The following is a 20,736-nucleotide window of genomic DNA, read 5'->3' on the forward strand; positions in this document are numbered from 1 at the left end:
GGATGCAGTCTGGGGGAATGAGTACATTGAATAGAACAGGTCTCTTTCAACATACTGACAGACTGGGAATGGAAGGGAGAAGATAAGTGTACGGATTCTTCTTGGTTAGAAATTGTTTGATGAGAAATTTTCAAGGTAAGTGATGTGTCTGTAATACTTGAAGTACACTTTTACACTAAAAGGTAGTAAATAGAGATTTTGAAAATTCTGAAGAAAAATGAATATTAATCAAACTTTTAATGATTTATTTTTGATTAGGTCCAAACTTAATGACATGATAGATGCTATTCCAAAAAGTAAAAAGAACAAGAGATGTCAGTTGCACTCCTTAGATACGCACAAACCAAAACCTTTGGGGTAAGTAGAATTGACTGTCAAGATCCTTAGTAATTGTTAAGATTATAAATGTTGATTGTATTTAGTGAAACAAACAAAAAAAACACTGTTAGTTTTACTTTATCAATTAGTTACATTGTAACATAGGTTAAAATAAATCTGTCTCCTAATTCTGTAAGGCCTTTTTGCTTTGAGACTGTGTAGGGTCTCAGTATAGATTTGATTTTTATTTTGGAGGTTTTTTTTTTCTTATATTAAATATGTTTCAAAGGAAGGAAGTTGAGATCTTTATGAAAATTTATTTAGCCAATACTGAGTTTTTCAAGGTATGAATAATTCTTTGATCTGTATAATAGTCATAATGTATAAATTATTTTTCTTGTCTTTCTTATCTCTAGGTCTCCCTAATAATTTATCAAGGATTAAAAAAAAAGTCTTGTTTTAGTTGTAGCAATGTGTATTTATGTAACTAATTTGCAGTTTTGTTCTGGTTAGGTGGTACAATGTCCAAGGCTGCTTTTGCCCTCATCTCCCAGCACATTGTTACATTTGCCCCCTACAAAATTGCTTTAGGTTGGGGGTGGTAAGGAAAAACTATTGAATTTGAAAGGGGGGCTTCTAAGAAGTAACCTGTGTTTTGAGGAGAATGGGTTGATATAAAACAATACTGGATTGCCTTTAAAAAATTAGTTTTTGAATATCTCATGAGTAGTGCTGACATCATTGTTGTATAGACCTTTTCCTTCCTGATAAAAGACCTGGATGACCAATTGGTGGTATGTTGATACTCTATTAGCAAGTTTGTTTGTTTTCCTATACTCAGGAACAAGATCTTAAAACAATTTTATTATGAAAACTGCCTAACGTATAGGAAAGTTAGACTATTCAGCAACCTTCCTTCCTACCAGATATTGTCACCCTGATTCAGTAGTGTTATCAGGATTTGTCACATTTGTTTTATTTATCCATCTTTTTCTTTGCTGAAGTACTTTATTTTTTTTAATTACTATTATTATTTTTTTTGCTGAAGTATTTTAAAACAAGTCCCAGGCATCACATTTTTTTACTCCTGCATATTTCCACATCCATCTCTAAATACATGGACATTTTCTTTCATAATGACACTGCCATTATAACACTTAAAAGAATTAACTATAATAATCTGATACCCAATTTAGATTTCCACATTTTTCTCTAAAAGTGCCTTTTTAAAAAATGGATTTGTTAGAATCAGGATCCAGACTGAACCACAAAGTATATGGTACCTAATGTGCGAGTACTCTGAACCTGCAGTAAAGCTCCACACAACTCGAAGTGGTTATCAAAAGAAAATTATTATTTTACACAACTGATTTACAAATATCTTTAGAGAATTCCTATCTTGCAAACGTAAAATTCAGTCTGATTTTCTCATTAGACAGTAATCTTTACCTGAATGACCTATTGGCTAAAGCCACAAGAGTAGTAACCTATTACAAAAAGCCTGCCTTCCGATTTTCTTGTTATGAATTTTCTTCGTTGCGGAACCAAAAGCAACAGATACTTCAACATCTTACATAGCTGTTCGTTGGTACCTTCCTTCAAAGAGCAGTTCTTCTACCTTTGCTCCAGGTTCCATTTCTCAGTGACTGCTTTATCAATTACCCACTTGTGTTAAATTGGCATACAGCTCTGTTTTCCTATCTTTCAGTTTAAAAACAGAAATAAACCTCCACAGACTTCACATTCCCCTTCAGCAACAGCCCCACCGCATGGGAAGCCAAATGTTTTAGAAGGTTGTTTGCTGAATTATGAAATCAGTATGAGTTGATCTTGAGCACTGTCTCCTAAGGGAGCTTCAGGTATTTCTACACACCATGTGGATAGCAGGCCAGGGAGTACAGTGTGCTTAGCCACGACTGCCCCCTCCTCCATTTTGGATGGCTACTGCCATTGTATGATACTGTGACTCTCCATTTTACACATTTCAACTGTTTATCCCCCCCCCTTTTCTGTTTAGACTCTCTGCAGGGAAGTGTTAACAGTTGATTAGGTTTCAACCTAATCAATGGCAACAATCCAGCTCAGCCTTCTTTTTGAGAGTATTCTTGTATCCATGCAAGTAAACCCAAGTTATTGGCTGCTTGGGAGTAAGTTTGAGATCCAGAAGAAAAGTCTAGGCTACAGTTCTGGGCCTGTAACTGAAGACTGAAGATTATCTTAGAGAATAGTATATAAAGTCTACCTAGAGAGGGAGTAGAGTAAGAGAGAAGAATGCTAAGGAATTCAGCTTATTGGTAGAAAAGAATCTAGTAAAGAAACTTGAGAAAGAGTGGCCAGAGAGGTAGAAGGAAGCCAAGGGAAAAGAGTGTTCAGCTGTGTTGAATGCTCCTGAATCATCAAGGACCCAGAAGTGTCCATTGGATAAAGCAACACTGTGGTAATTGGTGATCTTGATGACCAAATCTGTGGTTGAGTGGAAACAATCCAGATAAGAATGGGTAGAAAAGTGATTGCAATCTAAGGTTATGGTGGATTAAGCTGTGAGTGGAAAGTACAGGAGTGGAAAGACTTCTTTTTCAGAAATCTTGATCTTGAAAGGATGGAGTGATACAAAGTCGAGAGAGGTTATGGATAAAGTCTTAATTTTAACTGTAGCATTTTTTTAGAAGTATTTCTTAGATTAATGCTCTTGTGTTCTGATGATATAATAATTATCCCCACACTGATTTCATGAACCTTTTCCTGAATTATGAGAACTTGAGTTTGAGAGTTAATCAGTTTTAGGAAATTATGGATCGCTCACGCATAATTAGAAAGAGGAAATACGGGCATAGAGAGTTGAAGGATAGAACATGGAAGATAGCAGTTGTTGAGGTCTTTGTTTCAAATTAGGGTGCTGAACCTTGCTTGAGGTCTTGTTTCAGGGAATAGGGAGCTGAATTGTACGGATGAACTTAAATGGTGGGCAGGGAGTTGAGAAGTACCTATTCAGCTATATAAAGAAGGTTAAGTAAAGATTCAGAGGTTTTTCCATCTCAGGCATCCAAGGTAACATTTCTGGGACTGTAGACAGACCTGCAGAGGAACAGGCAGGAGTCAGTTGTTCAGAATCATGAAATAGCAAGAAGACTGTCATTGAATGGAATATAGACACACATTTCTTTTGGAATGTACATCTGCCAATAAAGCAAAATGCAGGACCAACGCCACACTGAAACCTGTAGGGGAGGGAGAGTCTGGGAAGTTTTAGTAAGTTTTTAAAAAATTATTTATATAGTACTTATTACTGATATAGGCTGTGTAAAATGTAAAATGTTCCTCTTAGTGTGCTGTCTTTATTTTAGTAAATGTAAAATTTTATTGTAGTTAATGTAAAAATTTATTTACTATAATTAGATTAATCTGATTTTTTTTCCCTCAGCTACTTATAAATGTGAAGGTACAAAACATCGAGTTTTGTTGCCATGGGTTAGATATAAAATCACATTAAGTAGAACAAAACTTATTAAATTTTCAATTTGTGGAAGATTGACCAAGTTTATAAGTGAAAATATAATTTCTTTTAGCTGTGTTGACTTTAAAGCATTCCAAGTAGATTTGCTTATGAAATGCTTAGTATCTAATGAGTTGGTACCTTGATAAATATAAATGTTGTTAAATTGTGTCAGATAAACTTAATAGTTGAGCAGAAATTTTTATATAAAAGTATGAGCATATGTTTAATATTTTAATATGGCTAAAATGAATATGTAATTATATACAAATTTGTAAACTTATTATACTAATATGTATTAAAGAGTTCATGATTTTAATTTAGACTATAGAAATTATTCCTTCAGGTTATCTGAGTGTCACTAAGCTTTGTACTATACTGTACTACAGTGAAGGGAGCAGTAGCAGTGTCAGTTCAGAGAAGTTAAGTACAGATAAGAGAAGTAGTGAAGACCACAGGAAGGACAGCAAGTGTAGGATCATTTTCCATTATGGACCTTTCCAGGGAACAGCCAGGTAAAATCAAGAAATACTTTACTATGCCTTTTTTAATGTTTTAATGTTTATCTAGTCCTCCTTTCACTAATATGTGTTTCTTTCTGCAGAGGTTGTTGGATGGACGTATGGGAACTAATGTCCCAAGAATGCAGGGATGAAGTAGTTTTAATCGACTCTAGTTGTCTTTTAGAAACACTAGAAACTTACCTGCGAAAACACAGGTAAGTCTAAAGGTCATTGCAATATAGTTGGAAGGTGCTGTAGTGCTCTCTCAGTTATCTGGATTGAGCTCTTAACCTCCTTCATATAATAGCACTCCAGTCTTCCCATTAATACCTGGTGCTAGGAAGAGCTTAATATTAGGATAAGCATTTCTTTATGGGATGACTCTCAGTGTTAGCCTTCTTGTATTGAGCCAGCATCTCCTCTTTTTGTAATTTTTACCTGTTGGTTCCAGGCCAGTGAACTGTACTTAGTTGAGTAAAGTACTGAATCACTTTAGAAACTCTAGTATTCCTTGTTTTTATGATAGAAGCATTTAATGTTGTCATTTTCAAAATTAAAGTTTAAATTAGTGGCTTTCATTTAGTAATATTTTGAATGATTTCTTCTATAATCATTTGTCAAGACCTAAAAATAGAGTTGGAATTTGTGTGGTTCATGTACTGAAAAAGTAACTTCAGATTTTTCTTTTTAGAATACTATTTTACAAAGGAATTTTCTCTTTTCTTTTCTTTCCTTCTTTCCTTCTTCCTTCCTTCCTTCTACATTTTATTTCTTTGAGACAGAGAGTGCACAAGGAGGAGAGGGACAGCGGGAGAGGGAGAAGCAGGCTTTCTGCTGAGCAAGGAGCCCAATGTGGAGCTCCATCCCAGGACTCTGGGATCATGACCTGAGCTGAAGGCAGATGCTTAAATGACTGAGCCACCCAGGTGCCCTACAAAGGAATTTTCTAAGTGTCATTAGCATTTAGAAATTTGTAGGGAGGGAGAGTGCAGTAGGAAAGGAAACTGGTAAGGGACCGCCTAGAGATGGTATTCTAGGAGGGAGCTGTACTCTTTTAATGTAAATTCGTCACATGTTTGGTGTGTGGTTTTGTGTTCTTTGACCTGGGACATAAATACATACTTACTTTGGGGATACTTCTAGAAAACATACTAAAAACTAGGGTTTATCAAGATTGATGTTTATATGGCAATGAGCTAATGACTTAATCTGCATACTAAGTTTATTCAGTGTTTTTCTTTTTTCAGTTACAAACTTCCTTGTTTATTTGCCTTTTTGGTTGACTATACCCAAGAGAGTAGAGAATATGTCAAGTATTTGCAGTTTTGTCGGAGAGGGATTATACAGACAAAAAACATTTAAATATGTAGGTCCATTATAGATTGCTTCCTTTTTCAATATGAATTGATCCCTATATTCAACATTAATTGGTCCATCCAAAAGATAGCTTTTTGGGGTGATAAATGACTAGTTATAAGAGCTAATGTTTAGTAATTCCCTGTAATGGTTGTAGATATTTCCTTTATTGGGGTGGCAATATTTTAGGGCTCTGAGAAGGTGGAATCTATTTAATAACTATCTGAAGGGTGGGGAGAAGTATGATTAAGAAAGATTGCTTTGAATCTGGGTTCTACTAATTATAACTTGGTACAAGTTACTTAACATTTCTGTGCCTTCCTTTTTTTTTTTTTTTTTTTTAAGATTTTATTTATTTATTTGACAGACAGAGATCACAAGTAGGCAGAGAAGCAGGCAGAGAGAGAGGAGGAAGCAGGCTCCCCGCTGAGCAGAGAGCCCGATGTGGGGCTCGATCCCAGGACCCTGGAATCATGACCTGAGCCGAAGGCAGAGGCTTTAACCCACTGAGCCACCCAGGCGCCCCTGTGCCTTCCTTTCTTAAGACAAAAATAATGATAGTATGGATGAATTGTAGGATTAAATTTGTCATGGGGATAGACGATACCCAGTCAGGCTTACTTAGAACAGTATGTGGCTGGGAATGCAAGCTACTGCAGCACTCTGAAAAACGGTATGTAAGTTCATCAAAAAGTTGAAAATAGAGCTACTGTATGACCCAACAATTGACTACTGGGTACTTACCCCAAAGATACAGATGTGTGATCTGAAGGGGTACCTGCACCCCATGTTTATGGCAGGAGTTCCACAATAGCCAGATGTCCACATCTGGCTAGGTTCCACAATAGAACCTAGATGTCCATCAGCAGATGAATGGATGGAGAAGATGTGGGGGGGGGGGGGGCACACACAGTGGAATATTATGCAGCCATCAAAAATGGAAATCTTGCCATTTGCAACAACATGGGTGAACTAGAGGGTATTATTACGCTAAGCAGAGTAAGTCAGAGAAAGAAAAAGAATCTCTCTGATACATGGAATTTAGGAAACAAGTCAGAGGATCATAGGGGATAAAAGGAAAAAAATGAAACAAGATGAAACAAGAGAGGGAGACAAACCATAAGAGGCTCTTTTTTTTTTTTTTTCCCCTAAAGATTTTATTTATTTATTTGACAGAGAGAGACCAGGAGAGACAGAACACAAGCAGGGGCAGTGGGAGAGGGAGAAGCAGGCTTCCTGCTGAACAGGGAGCCCGATGCAGGGCTCCATCCCAGGGCCCTGGGATCATGACCTGAGTCGAAGGCAGAGGCTTAATGATTAAGCCACCTAGGTGCCCCAAGAGACTCTTAATCTTAGGAAACAAACTGAGAGTTGCTGGGGGGTGGGGGGGATGGGGTGGCAGGGTGTTGGACACTGGAGAGGGTATGTGTTGTGATGAGTGCTGGGTGTTGTATAAGACTGATGAATCACAGACCTGTACCCCTAAAACAAATAATACGTTATATGTTAATTTAAAATAATAATTTTAAAAATATATAAATAAAATGTGAATGTATTATATATAATATTTTAAAAACCCAATATCTGGCACATAGTAAGCACATTAGTGAATGTTTGCATGCTAGATTTGCAAATGCTTGTTATTCCTATGTATCTAGTTCTTGTTTTAGGTCCAGTTTGAGTTGAATCAGTTGAAAATGATTTCTGATGTCTTAATAATGAGCCACCTGGGTGGCTCAGTCAGTTAAACGTCTGCCTTTGGCTCAGATCATGGTCCCAGGGTCCTGGAATCAGCCCCCACATCGGGTTCCCTGCTCAGTGGGGAGTCTGCTTCTTCCTCTCCCTGTGCCTTCTGCTCTCCCTACTTGTGCGCTTGCTCGCTCTCTTTCTCTGTCAAAAAAAAAAAAAAAAATCCTAAAAAGTATCTGAATAGGGGCGCCTGGGTGGCTCAGTTGGTTAAGCAACTGCCTTCGGCTCAGGTCATGATCCCTGAGTCCTGGGATCGAGTCCCACATCAGGCTCTCAGCTCCATGAGGAGTCTGTTTCTCCCTCTGACCTCCCCTCTCATGCTGTCTCGCTCTCTCTCTCTCAAATAAATAAAATCTTTAAAAAAAAAAAAAAGTATCTGAATAATGTACCTTTTTGACAGTTCTATTTTATTTAGTGGACTTTTTTGAGTACTTTATAATAAAAATTTGATGGGGAACTGAGGTGGCTCAGTCTGTTGAGTGTCTGACTCTTGATCTCAGCTCAGGTCTTTATCTCAGGGGTGTGAATCCAGGCCCCATGCTGGGCTTGTGCTGGGTGTGGAGCCTACTTACAATAAAGATTTTATAACACTGGCCAGTTAAGTATTATGGTAGTAAATTATTAGAAATAAAGTGTTAAACTCTGAAACCTCTGCCTTAAATTTTTTTTTACTTTTATGTGCAAGTTTTCTTTTGAAAACAGGAAAAATCATTTTCATTCTTATAGCTTATATATAGTATTTTTAAATTGCTGTTTACTTATGTTATTTATGATTATTACAAATTTTAAAGATTATGTACAAAGATTAAACTACTATGAGGATTTAAAGTTAGCAAAATAAGAGGAAGATATTTTCAAATTTTATTATTGCTACTCTATGACATCTAACCATTTATTTACCTGAAAATGTAAACTTAATCTTTTTAACTCAAGAACACAGAAGAATTTGTTATTTCTGCATCCAAGTCTTTATTCTCCCCCTCAAAGGGAAGACTTTTTTTTATTGTGGTAAAAAAAAAAAGTAAGTTTACTTCTTAAACAGTTTTTAAGTGAACATTACAGTATTGTTAACTGTATGCACATTGTTGTACAGTAGATCTCAAGAATTCTTCATTTCACATGATTGGAACTATACCCATTGAACAACAATTTCCCCATCAACCCCTTCTCCCAAGCCCTGGCAACCAGGGTTCTGTTTTCTGTTTTTTATGAATTTGATTATTATAGAATCATTCGGTTTTGGTCTTTCTGCGATTGGCTTATTTCACTTAGCATAATGTCCTCAAGAGTTCATCCATGCTGTAGCATATGATGCAGAATTTTCTTCTTAAAGCTGCATAATAGTCCCATTTATGTATGTACCGCATTTGCCTATCAGTGGACATTTTGGTTGTTGCCCCTACATCTTAGCTATTTCTACAAATGCTGCAATGAACATGAGTGTGCAGATATCTTTTTGAGATCCTGTTTTCAGTTCTTTAGGATATATACTTAAAAATGGAATTGCTGGATCATACGGTAGTTCTGTTTTTAAATTTTTTTAGGAAATGCCATACTCTTTGCCATTATTGGCAGCATTATTTTACAGTTTCAGCAACACCAGTATCAAGGGTTCCAATTTCTCTACATCTTTGCCAGCACATGTTGTTTTCTATTTTTTTTTAATAGTGGCTATGCTAAATGTATATAAAGTAGTATCCTGTGGTTTTGATTTACATTTTCCTGAAGATTAGGAAATCATCACCTATTCAGTGCATGAAATTTTTCTTCCAGTGTTTTCTTCTAGGAGTTTTGTAGTTTCATGTCTTACTGTTTAGGTCTTTAGTCCATTTTGTGTTAATTTTTGCATATTTCTGTGTTTTTTGAAGCATTAGTGCATCAGTGATTTAACTTGTCAGCATTATTGCTTGTGTTTACTAATTGGGCTTAGGGACTCTATATTAACATGTATTCATTTCAAGAAACAAATGTGTGCATCAACTAATGTGTGGCCGTATAAGGGTAAATAAAGTAAGAAGTGTAAATTGCAAATATAGGAAGACAGAGGAAGGCTGAATTCTAGTTATGGGAATTGCAGAAGGCATCTTTAAAGATGGACATGATTTAGGCAGATGGAAAAGGATGCAGAAAGGGGTGGGGAGGAAGCAGAAGAAACTTGAAGTAGGGACATAATCTCTTATGTTCATGGTAGTCCATTGTCTATATGGTATGTGTACAGGAGCAGGGTAAATTGTCTAGGCAGTTTAAAACAGGACAGGGGTAATTGGAAAGAAGACCTGTAAGAGATGTAAGAAAAAATTGATACCAGTTGGCTCCACCTCTAAAAGGGGACCTAAGAAGAAGTTGTAGGTTAACTGAGGTTTTCTTCCTGGGTGACTGTATGAATGGTGATGTTCTTAATAGGTTTGTAAGGGAAAATTCATGTTGCCCTTGGTTTTGGAGAGAAAGTTAAAAACATGTTGCCTATTGTACATCTGTGATGTCTCCCATTTTACAGTATGGGTTTAGCCCTCAGGTAAGGGCAGAAGACTTGAACAAGAGCTATAGAGGTGAGAGGTATATTTATTGGCTGAAGCCATTGTAACAGAAGAGGCCAACTAGGGAGATGAATATAAAGAGATTGAAATTTCCTTATTCCGCCACAGCTGATCTTCTCAGAGATGCAGTTATTAATTTTATGATCTTTTTTTAATCAGACCAAGTTCTTTCTTGTTTCAGGAAAGCAAAGCTAAAGAAACAAGGTTCTGTTTTTCTGATTGAATAATATTTGGTTTCTAAAATAAAATGTCATCATCCTCTATGTTCACATTCTTTTTTTTCTCTTCTACACTTTTGTAACTGAAATTTAACTACATTTCTATGTATATGTTATCAATATTATGATTATGTATTGAGAAACATGCGTTTTTTAAAAAGAAATTTGACTTTTGGAAATTACTAGTAAACTAAAACTACATGTGCCACTTTCTTGCCCCTACCCTCTTTTTTATGTTTAACTAGTAAGATATTAAAATGTCGTAGCAACATTTGGATTCAGGTTTACTGAATGAAGGTAGCACAACTGTTTTTAGAGGCTGAAAGGAGTGGGATTCTTGAGTCACTGGTATGTGGCTTCTTGTTTTCATGTGTCTGTCTTGTTTAAGAATCATTTATTTGCAAATGGAGATCTAGCTATACTGTAATCCCTAAATTTGTATTTCTGTTACATGTGTATGTTTTAAATGTGTGTCTGGAGGATTTTTTTTTTTTTTTTTTTTAATGCTCCACATGGTAGGGGAGTGTCATTGTCTAGTACACTGTTAACGTGTTTCATGAAATAATTATGCAGCTAGTTCTTAATTTTGAAGTTTTTCTTTTCAACAGGTTTTGCACTGATTGCAAAAATAAAGTCCTCCGAGCATACAACATCCTTATTGGTGAACTTGATTGCAGCAAAGAGAAGGGCTACTGTGCTGCACTTTATGAAGGCTTGCGGTGCTGTCCACACGAACGGCACATACACGTTTGCTGTGAAACAGACTTCATTGCACATCTCTTGGGTCGTGCCGAGCCAGAGTTCGCAGGAGGGTATGAGTATGTAATTTGCTAGAATGGGCTATCTAGCGCTTTGCTTCATTTTATTACTGAAAGTTTATTTCCATCACCTTTTGCCTCAGTACATATGATATATGTATAAATTAAAGTGTGCCTGTGAAGATTCTGCTTTCTTTAAAGTATGCATTTGATGGAGTAAAAATAGGGAGAAAGTGTTGTGTGGTGTTCATTTCAGTCCTCTGCTCCTTGTTGCTTGAAGTAGATAGGCTTTTTTTTTTGGCTTTCATTATTATAGATTATCATTTTCATCAGAAAATGATTAGAAGGGATTTACCCCCTCCATCCATTCATTTCCATGTTTAAATTTTGTTCATAATGATGGTTTTTGCATAGGAAGAAAGGTCTTTGCGGCAGGGGGTTAAATACTTTATTGAGTGTAATTCATGAACTGTGTATATTATTACTGAATTGTATAAGAACCTAAAATTTTATCTCTGGCTTTGTCGTGAAAATAATATCAGAGAAAGTTGTCCTAGAATAAATTGAATCCATTTTCCTTTGTGTTTTGTGTATCAGCTCTCATTTGAGTGCCTACTTTCTGCTAGCCATGTAGAACATGAAGACTTACAACTGAAATTCCGTGAACACTTCTACTGAAGACTAGCCTGGAGGGCTTTTGTCCATGATTGAATCACGTTGGCATTTCTCCATCCCCCCTCAAAAAAAAAGAAAGCAAGTAGGCATTTGTTAAAATTGGAAGGTGAAAGGAGCTGTCATGCCTACCTGTGAGCTGGACACATATATAACTTCTCTGTGCCACAAAAAAAATCTCTCTTCAGGGCCAGTTCCTGAATTATCTTATTTTTAGCAATATTAGGACTGAGTTCTGCTTGCATGTGTATTTCTTATTGGTTATATACATGTGTGCTTCTATGTTTATATGTATATTGAATTTGAATGTATAACCGGCTTGTTATTACATATGCAAATTGTGTTTTAAAACCTGAACTTGAAGAAGTTTATTTGTCTCTCAGTGTTTCAGTAAAGGATATTAGGAATTATGTATGATTTATTCTCCTTTACAGGCGAAGAGAAAGGCATGCTAAGACAATAGATATAGCTCAAGAGGAAGTTCTGACCTGCTTGGGAATTCATCTTTATGAAAGACTGCATCGAATCTGGCAAAAACTACGAGCAGAGGAGCAAACATGGCAGATGCTTTTCTATCTTGGTGTTGATGCTTTACGTAAGAGTTTTGAGGTAAGAACAGTGGGCTGCTTCAGTGTCTAAGATTGCTTAGTCACATTATTAGACTGAATGTTAATATAAGCTGCCAGTCTGATTTTACCTCAGAGGCTTGTGATCCAGTGATAGTGTCATGTATGTGGAGGGGTTCAGGGAGGGGAATTGGAATTTAGAAGAGGGTTGTGGATTTTTCTTTGTTTTTCAGTCCTGTTATTCTGCTAGCTTTGGTTTTTAGACTTCTCAGAGTAGAAAACTGAAGATTATGATTATTTAATTTAGCAAGATGTTGCTATCAAATATATCTAATGAAAAGTTAAAAGCAACCCCAAAATAACCAACAAAATTAGAAACTTTTAACGAGTCTCAGCTTGCCTGCTGATGTCCAGTAGCCTCTTTATATTGCTGGTATTGGGTTTAGTGCTTATGATTTGGTAACTTTTTTGGGGGGGGGGTTCTACACTGTCAGCACATAAAATATTGACTAGTGAACATTTTGTTACATTCTAGGGCATGTTCTTAACCCTAACTGGGTCACAGATCCCTTTTGAGAATAGTATGAAAGCTATAAACCCTTTTTTCAGAAGCACATCCATGAGCTTTAAACATTGTTCTGGGGAGTCTGAGGAGATTTGTACTGGTTCTTGGTGAACACATTCCTGTTTCCTTTTCTCTGTATGTTTGTGACTTCAGAAACTAGATCATCTAATCAGGTTAAATAGTCTTCTCATTGTGTGAAGAAATGAATATTTACTCTGCTGTGTTAAAAATTTTGGAATTTGAAACTAGAATATTGCCAGTTTGGAATAGGAGTGTGTATAAGTCTGCCTTTCCTGTAGGGATTCATAGTATATTCACTTGCTATGGATTTTAAGATGTCATCATTTAAAGTATTAAAATTGAAGATTCTTTGTGGGGATGCCCTGTAAAATGCAACATGAATTATCTGTCTGTGTGTGGTATCATTTAAAATTAGCAAGTGAGGGGCACCTGGGTGGTTCAGTCAGTTGAAGGTCTGACTCTTGATTTCAGCTAAGGTCTTCTCTCTCAGGGTCGTGAGTTAAAACCCTGAGTTCAAAAAATTGAATTAGCAAATGAGAAATTCCATGGAAAATAAAGGAAGTTCTGACCAATATTTATTCTCAACTTTGTTTTTTAATAGATGACTGTGGAAAAAGTACAGGGTATTAGCCGATTAGAACAACTTTGTGAAGAATTTTCAGAGGAGGAACGAGTAAGAGAACTCAAGCAAGAAAAGAAACGCCAAAAACGGAAGAATAGACGAAAAAATAAATGTGTATGTGATATTCCTACTCCCTTACAAGCAGCAGATGAAAAGGAAGTAAGCCAAGAGAAGGTAATATTCCATAATTTGACTCATTATTATGTAGTATTGCTTTTTGCTAGATTTTGGCATTTTTACCATGCGTTTCCAGAATGTGATGAGCTGCAACTTGTATATTGGCTTTTTTCCTACTATATTGGTAAAAGCCAAAATTTTTAATGTCATGTATTCTTTTTATAATATTCAGTAGTTATCTTTTTACCCAATCTTAGTGTGTTGTTATATCAAATGGGGAAATTAACTCCATGCATGACCTAGAGCAGTTCTTTTTGGTCTCAGGACACCTTTGAATTCTTGAAAATTACAGGGCCCAATGTGCTTTTTGTTTATATGGATTATACTTATCAAAATTCACTGTATTAGAAATTAAAATGGAGAAATTTTAAATTATTTTTTTAAATAAGCCCTTCTATTATGTTAACATGAATAATATATTTTTTAAATGTCCTACCCCCACGTCCCCCAAAAAAAGAAGTGAGAAGAGTGGCATTATTTTATATTTTTGCAGATCTTTTTAATATTTGGTTTAAAAGGAATTAGATGGATTCTCAGATCTGCTTCTGCATTTAGTCTGTTTCCATATGTTGCTTGGTTGAAGCACGTGAAGAAAGTCTGGTCTCAGAAAAGGGAGGAATATTTTAATATAAACTTTTTCAGATAGTTGTGGCTGTTCTTTGGCATTACAACTCAACAAGAGGTAGTGTCTTAAAGATTAGTTATGATATGGAACCTGGCACCTATCAGTGACCTTTTCATAACTCAGTTAAATTAAGGTCCATTAGTCAGTCTTGCACTTTGAATAGATCTTTTACTCATGCATGATTTTGTAACATCATGCATTGGTCATTTGAAAGATACGGATATACTGAGTTATGCAGATCTTGCCAGATACTGACATTTCTTTACATAATATCACATAATCATGTTAAAACCACTGCTGATCTCATCAGAAAGGTCTTTAAGTAGTGGGACACTTCAAGCTTATTGTGCTTGTTTATATAAGTTTTCAAAATTTTGATTGTGATTTGAAAGTTTGAATTTTTAATCACTGACCACAAATACGGTCCATTGTTTTCCTCGAGGTGAAGGGCTGACTTCATTTTTTGAGAAAATGTCTTTTTAAAGGGTCTAAGTCTGAATAACCACAGTTTGTCTCTCATTGTTTGAAGCAGAATTGATGTTCCGGGATTAAAAAAAAAAAAAAAAACAACACCTGGTTTAGTTTATAACTCAAACAGTTGCTCAAGTGCTCTTCCTTGAGATGACCATTGTACTTTGGTATGCAGCAAGAGTGCTTTAATTAAAGCATACTTCCTCTTTGTCACATAGACTATTAAAAAGGTATATACTCATGAATTGATACTTAATAAAAATATTTTTAATGTCTTCATCAAAGACATTGTTGAGTATCCACTTATTGATTTCCTAAGCGTGCTTGTCAAGTAAGGAATATAGTAACCGTTAGTACACTTTGATTGCTACTGCTTTGATTTGTGCTAAGTACCAGCAACTTTTCCCCACCATTGCTTTCGTGCCATCAGTGTGTCAATACAGTGGAAAACAGCAAGTCACATCTTACATTTGGATGAAAATAGTTTTGACCTAGGGAATCAGCAGACTGCACTTTGAGAACTACTTTCCTAGACTTTCCTGATAAACCATTAACTCTTAACTTGCTTTTAGTTGTTTCATAGTCTTGATCAGTGGTTTAGTGATTTTTTTCACGAGAATAATTTTTTCAATTGTTAACCTCCTAGCTCCTGTCTAATTGGTTGATGTTAAGGAAATTAAAATGTATCCATTATGAAGGTAATATTTTTTACTATCTCTTAATATTGATCCTTAAAGGAAACAGACTTCATAGAAAACAGCTGCAAAGCCTGTGGTAGCACTGAAGATGGTAATGGTTGTGTAGAAGTCATTGTTACCAATGAAAATACATCCTGTACCTGTCCTAGCAGCAGCAATCTCTTGGGGTCCCCTAAAATAAAGAAAGGTAACCAGATACAGTTTTGGTTTTTTCTTTTTAAGATTTTTATTTTTTTATTTTAGAGCACGAGTGGGTGGGGCAGAGAGGGAAGGAGAGAGAATATCCAGCAGACTACGTACCGAGAGTGGAGCCTTATGTGGGACTTGATTGCATGACTCTGAGATCGTGTCGTGAGCTAAAACTAAGAGTCTGATGCTTAACTGACTGTACCACGCCTCTTTTTTCTTTTTTATATAGATTCCACGCCCAGCGTGGAGCTCCAACATGGGGCTTGAACTCAAGACCCTGAGATCCAGACCTGAGCTGAGATCAAGAGTCAGGCACTCAACCAACTGAGCCACCCAGGGGCCTCTACAGCTTTTTGTTTTTTGTTTTTTAAGATTTTATTTGACAGAGAGGAGAAGCAGACTCCCCGCTGAGCAGAGATCGCAATGTGGGGCTCAGTCCTAGGACCCCAGGATCATGACCTGAGCCAAAGGCAGATGCTTACCCACCTGAGCCACCCGGTTTTTCCCCCACCCCAGTATTCTTTCTTTCTTTTTTCTCTTTTTCAGATGTAAATGGGACACCTGGCTGGCTCAGTCGGTAAAACATGCAACTCTTGGTCTTGGGCTCATGAGTTCAAGTCCTATGTTGGGGATAGAGATTACTTTAAAAAACAAACAAAACAAAACTTGAAAAATAAAATAGATATAAGAAGTTTTAGAGAAAAAAAAGTTTTAGAGATCCTGTAACTTAGACACTTAATATTTCCTTTTTCTTGGAGTGCCTGGCTGGCTCAGTTATTTTTTGATGAAAACAAAAAACTGTAAGCCCCTAATCATGTTTTTGTTACTTAATTCACTTTCTGTTTTCAGTAAGCCATCAATTTTGAAATTTTTCTGTAGTTTCCAGTTGGTTCACTCTTTGTGTAATGTATTTATTGGTATCTTAATTGTAACTCTCAACTGATTGATTCACAGGCTTATCACCACACTGTAATGGTAGTGATTGTGGATATTCATCTAGCATGGAAGGGAGTGAAACAGGTTCTCGGGAGGGTTCGGATGTTGCCTGCACTGAAGGCATTTGTAATCATGATGAACATGGTAGGTTCAGATGAAGCTTCCCAATTATTTCTACTACATGGCTGATTAAAGCACATGAATAAGAGATTATTGATTTCTGCAGGTGATGACTCTTGTGTTCATCACTGTGAAGACAAAGAGGATGATGGTGATAGTTGTGTTGAATGTTGGGCAAATTCTGAAGAGAACAACACCAAAGGAAAAAATAAAAAAAAGAAAAAGAAAAGCAAGATGTTGAAATGTGATGAACATGTAAGTGTTAAAATTCTTAAACCTTTGCTGTTGAGAGGAGATCAATCTATTTTCCTTGGAGTGGCAAGTCTGCAGCTTAGTTGCTAGTATTTATTATTATTTGAGAATGAGTACCTTTAGAATGTAATTCCCAGGGTGCCTGGGTGGCTCAGTGGGTTAAGCCTTTGCCTCCGGCTCAGGTTATGATCTCAGGGATCGCGATCCTGGGATCGAGCCCTACATCTGGCTCTCTACTTAGCAGGGAGCCTGCTTTCCCCTCTCTCTGTCTGCTGTTCTGCCTACTTGCAATCTCTCTCTGTCTAATAAATAAATAAAATACTAAAAAAAAAAAAAAAAGATTGCAGTTCCCATCAGTTGTTCATCTTGTGAGTTTTGTATGCATGTGTGTCTGATGTGGTCATTTGACCAGCAATCCATGTGAGTCATAAATCCAATTCATTCTTTTCATAATGCTTTTATGTATGTATGTATGTATGTATGTGAAAGAGAGATAGAGAGCAAGAGCACGAGTGAGGAGCAGAGGGAGAGGGAGAAGCAGGTTCCCCGCCAAGCAGGGAGCATGATGAGGGGCCTGATCCCAGACCTCCAGGACGAAGACCTGAGCTGAAGGCAGACAATTAACCAAAAGAACCATCCAGACACCCCATTTTTTGTAATGCTTTTAAATGAGTTAGCTCTGTAATCTTGAGCAGTTTGCTGGATGTTAGTTGTCCCATCTGTAAGGAGAGACTAGTCCCTATCAGATTAAGTTCCGAGAAGATGAAATGAGATAGATGGTATTAATGGGTTAGTATAGCATCTGGTATGTAGTAAGCGCCTACTGAACGCCAGCTGCTGCTGTTACTCACCATTCCTTCTAAAAAGTTAACACACTATTAGTTAATGCACCTTCCCCCCCCTTTATTCATTTATTTATTTATTTTTAAGATTTTATTTATTTGACAGATCACAAGTAGGCAGAGAGGCAGGCAGGGGGTGGGGGAAGCAGGCTCCCTGCTGAGCAGAGAGCCCAATGTGGGGCTTGATCCCAGGACCCTGGGATCATGACCTGAGCTGAAGGCAGAGGCTTATCCCACTGAGCCACTCAGGCGCCCCTTTCCCCCTTTATTTAAAGAGTAATTGCTGTAATTTCCTCTCTTTTTACCTGAGACATCCTTTGCTGTGGTTCCAGATCCAAAAGCTTGGAAGCTGTATTACAGATCCAGGTAACCGAGAGACCTCAGGAAATACCGTGCACACAGTGTTTCACCGAGACAAGACCAAAGATGCACATCCTGAAAGCTGTTGCAGTTCTGAAAAGGGTGGGCAGCCACTGCCTTGGTTTGAACATAGGAAAAACGTACCACAGTTTGCAGAATCCACAGAACCATCATTTGGTCCTGATTCCGGAAAAGGTGCCAAGAGCTTAGTTGAACTCCTTGTAAGTAAGGATATCTTAACTGTGAATAACTGCTCATGGGGTAGGAAAGGGGAGGGCACAATATTTGAGAATTTGAAGTTGGGACTGGGTGGGGGAGCTTTTAAGAAATTAAGGGCAGTCTTTCAGGGGGTTTTTTTGTGACTTCATTTCTGCTCTTCCCCTCATGAGTTATGCAACTGCTCTAGAGCACATTTTCTTGTCCTCTTTTGTCTCCAAGATAGGAGAGAATAGTTGGGAGAGGGGAATAGAGTTAGCATCATGTCCAGGAATCTGCCTCCTTGGAGAAGGTTATTTGTAAGCAAACTGCCTTTCTGAGTGGCAGTTTATTATGGACTGCCTTCCAGACCAGGAAAATATGTAGAATCTGAACTAGAGCCCACTCTTCTAGGTTACTTCCTTTCGGTTTATATAGGATAAAGGCATAACTAAACTTGGAAAATCTTTTATACAGACTCCACATCTTGATACTTCAGATGAATTATGCCTGATTATGAGCAACCCAGTACATAGTGTGGAGCTTGGAGGAGGGGAAGAAAAGAGAAGGGTGATATATCTTCTGTATAGTAGTTCGGCTCCTAATGGAACCAAATCCTGTAAAACAGTTTTTTTGTTTTTACATGGTGGTTAAATTTCATAAGTTTTAAAAAGGTTATATTTTACTTAATTTGTAGAGATAAAAGTTTCAACATAGAACCAGATGGTTAAAAACCAGATCAGTCTGGTTATTTAAAATTTGGTAACTAGTTGTAACCATCTCTAGTTAGTAATTTTTTTTTTTTAAGGATTTTATTTATTTATTTGACAGAGATCACAAGTAGGCAGAGGGAGGGGGGAAGTAGGCTCCCTGCTGAACAGAGAGCCCAATGCAGGGCTCAATCCCAGGACCCTGGGATCATGGCCTGAGCCGAAGGCAGAGGCTTTAACCCACTGGGCCACCCAGGTGCCCTTAGTCAGTCATTTTTAAAGGCAAAGACATGTCGGTAGTCTGTCAGGCTCATAGTACTTTTTTTCTTACTTAGTACTTTCTAAGACAGAATGACATGATGCTTGTTCTGTAAACAGTCCAATCAAAGACTTTATGTGACTAAATTGAAATTAAAAGGCTAGACTGCCTTAATTTTTAGCTGTCCTCCATCAGCATAGTATTTGGCATTCCTAAAATAAGTCATGATCTTAACTACTGCTTTAATTTGCAGGATGAGTCTGAATGTACTTCAGATGAGGAAATCTTTATCTCACAAGATGAAATACAGTCATTTATGGCTAATAACCAGTCTTTCTACAGCAATAGAGAACAATACCGACAGCATCTGAAGGAGAAATTTAATAAATACTGCCGCTTAAATGATCACAAGAGGCCCATTTGTAGTGGCTGGTTGACAACGGCTGGAGCAAATTAAATAAATAAAATAGCTCTGTCTTTCAATGAAACACTCAAGATGACTACTGCGCCTTCTCTTTCAAAAAACTCTTAATTTAGTGACTTATGGCAAAATTTTATCTTAAATCAATGTGATTCTTTCTTGTTTTGGGAGACGGTGGAGGTAACCTCATTAGTTTGTTCTTTCTTCAGGCTTGTGTCTTTAGTTGCGTGGCTGCGCAGGCCTGCCATATGATTTAAGCCATCTCTCTTCATTAAATGTTTCTCTTCCTGTGAGACTTACTAAAGCAACTTAGTGGCAAAAAGTAATGTTGTACTTATACTTCTGTACAGAAATGACAATGAGCTGAATATATGGTTTTACAAAGTAGACATCCACTTGCGAAATGTTTGGATGTAATGTTAAAGCGCAATGTGCAAAATTTAAAATAAAGAATATTTATTAATACGCATAGTAAAAATTGGTGTACATGTTTCTACTTAATGTGTGGCAGTATTTTAATATTTGCCACTTTTGAACTCGGTACTAGGCCACTGTTTATATCAGATGAAGTGCTAATGAGGATAGAGATACAGATTGTTGAGGACAAAATTCTTCCCTTGACCAGAGTTGACAGCCAAGAAAAGCAGTTTTCAGTCTTGTGTTTTGAAAGAATAAATTTGCTGTGATACCTTTAAATACTGGCTATAGCTAGCATCTTTCTCATGACATTGTTAATTGCTATTATTAAAAATTCCCTCATACCTAACATAAAACACCTTAAATTCAGAGATTCATATTGAACTAGAAGAATGGAAACAGAACTTGGCAGAATTTCCACCAAGGGTTGCCTGAGAAGGAATTACTGTAGCATGTAGACCTGGGACTAGAAGGCTGCACCCAGAGCTAACCACATCGCAATGTATAAGTGCATGCTCCTTATCTGGTTTCCAACAATAAAGTCACTATGGCTTTACAGTTTACTGCTTCCATAAACCGTCTGTGTGTATTGAAGGAGAGAAATTCCCCCAGGACTAGCATTTGGCTGCCATTTAAAAAAAAAAATGGTTTGAGTCAGTAGTTCAGTAAACACATTGCTTAGAGCT

General features: G+C 36.9%; 1 protein-coding gene across 4 annotated transcripts in view; it reads left to right on the forward strand.

Annotated features, from left to right (window-relative positions):
* GGNBP2 (gametogenetin binding protein 2) overlaps window positions 1–20,111 on the forward strand; it is a 32,179-nt gene extending 12,068 nt beyond the window's left edge. The window contains exons 5-15 of one of the 4 annotated variants that reach the window (XM_047706740.1): window positions 259–357; window positions 4,201–4,326; window positions 4,416–4,529; window positions 10,783–10,992; window positions 12,039–12,213; window positions 13,358–13,552; window positions 15,389–15,536; window positions 16,493–16,618; window positions 16,701–16,849; window positions 18,021–18,269; window positions 19,466–20,111. In XM_047706740.1, the coding sequence (XP_047562696.1) occupies window positions 259–357; window positions 4,201–4,326; window positions 4,416–4,529; window positions 10,783–10,992; window positions 12,039–12,213; window positions 13,358–13,552; window positions 15,389–15,536; window positions 16,493–16,618; window positions 16,701–16,849; window positions 18,021–18,269; window positions 19,466–19,669 (1,795 nt within the window). In that variant the 3' untranslated portion in view covers window positions 19,670–20,111. The remainder of the gene's footprint in view (window positions 1–258; window positions 358–4,200; window positions 4,327–4,415; window positions 4,530–10,782; window positions 10,993–12,038; window positions 12,214–13,357; window positions 13,553–15,388; window positions 15,537–16,492; window positions 16,619–16,700; window positions 16,850–18,020; window positions 18,270–19,465) is intronic. The other 3 variants (XM_047706741.1, XM_047706742.1, XM_047706743.1) reach the window with 3 other exon arrangements.
* Window positions 20,112–20,736: the final 625 nt, after the last annotated feature.

Source organism: Lutra lutra, chromosome 16 (assembly GCF_902655055.1).
Source record: "Lutra lutra chromosome 16, mLutLut1.2, whole genome shotgun sequence".
Lineage (NCBI taxonomy): Eukaryota > Metazoa > Chordata > Mammalia > Carnivora > Mustelidae > Lutra > Lutra lutra.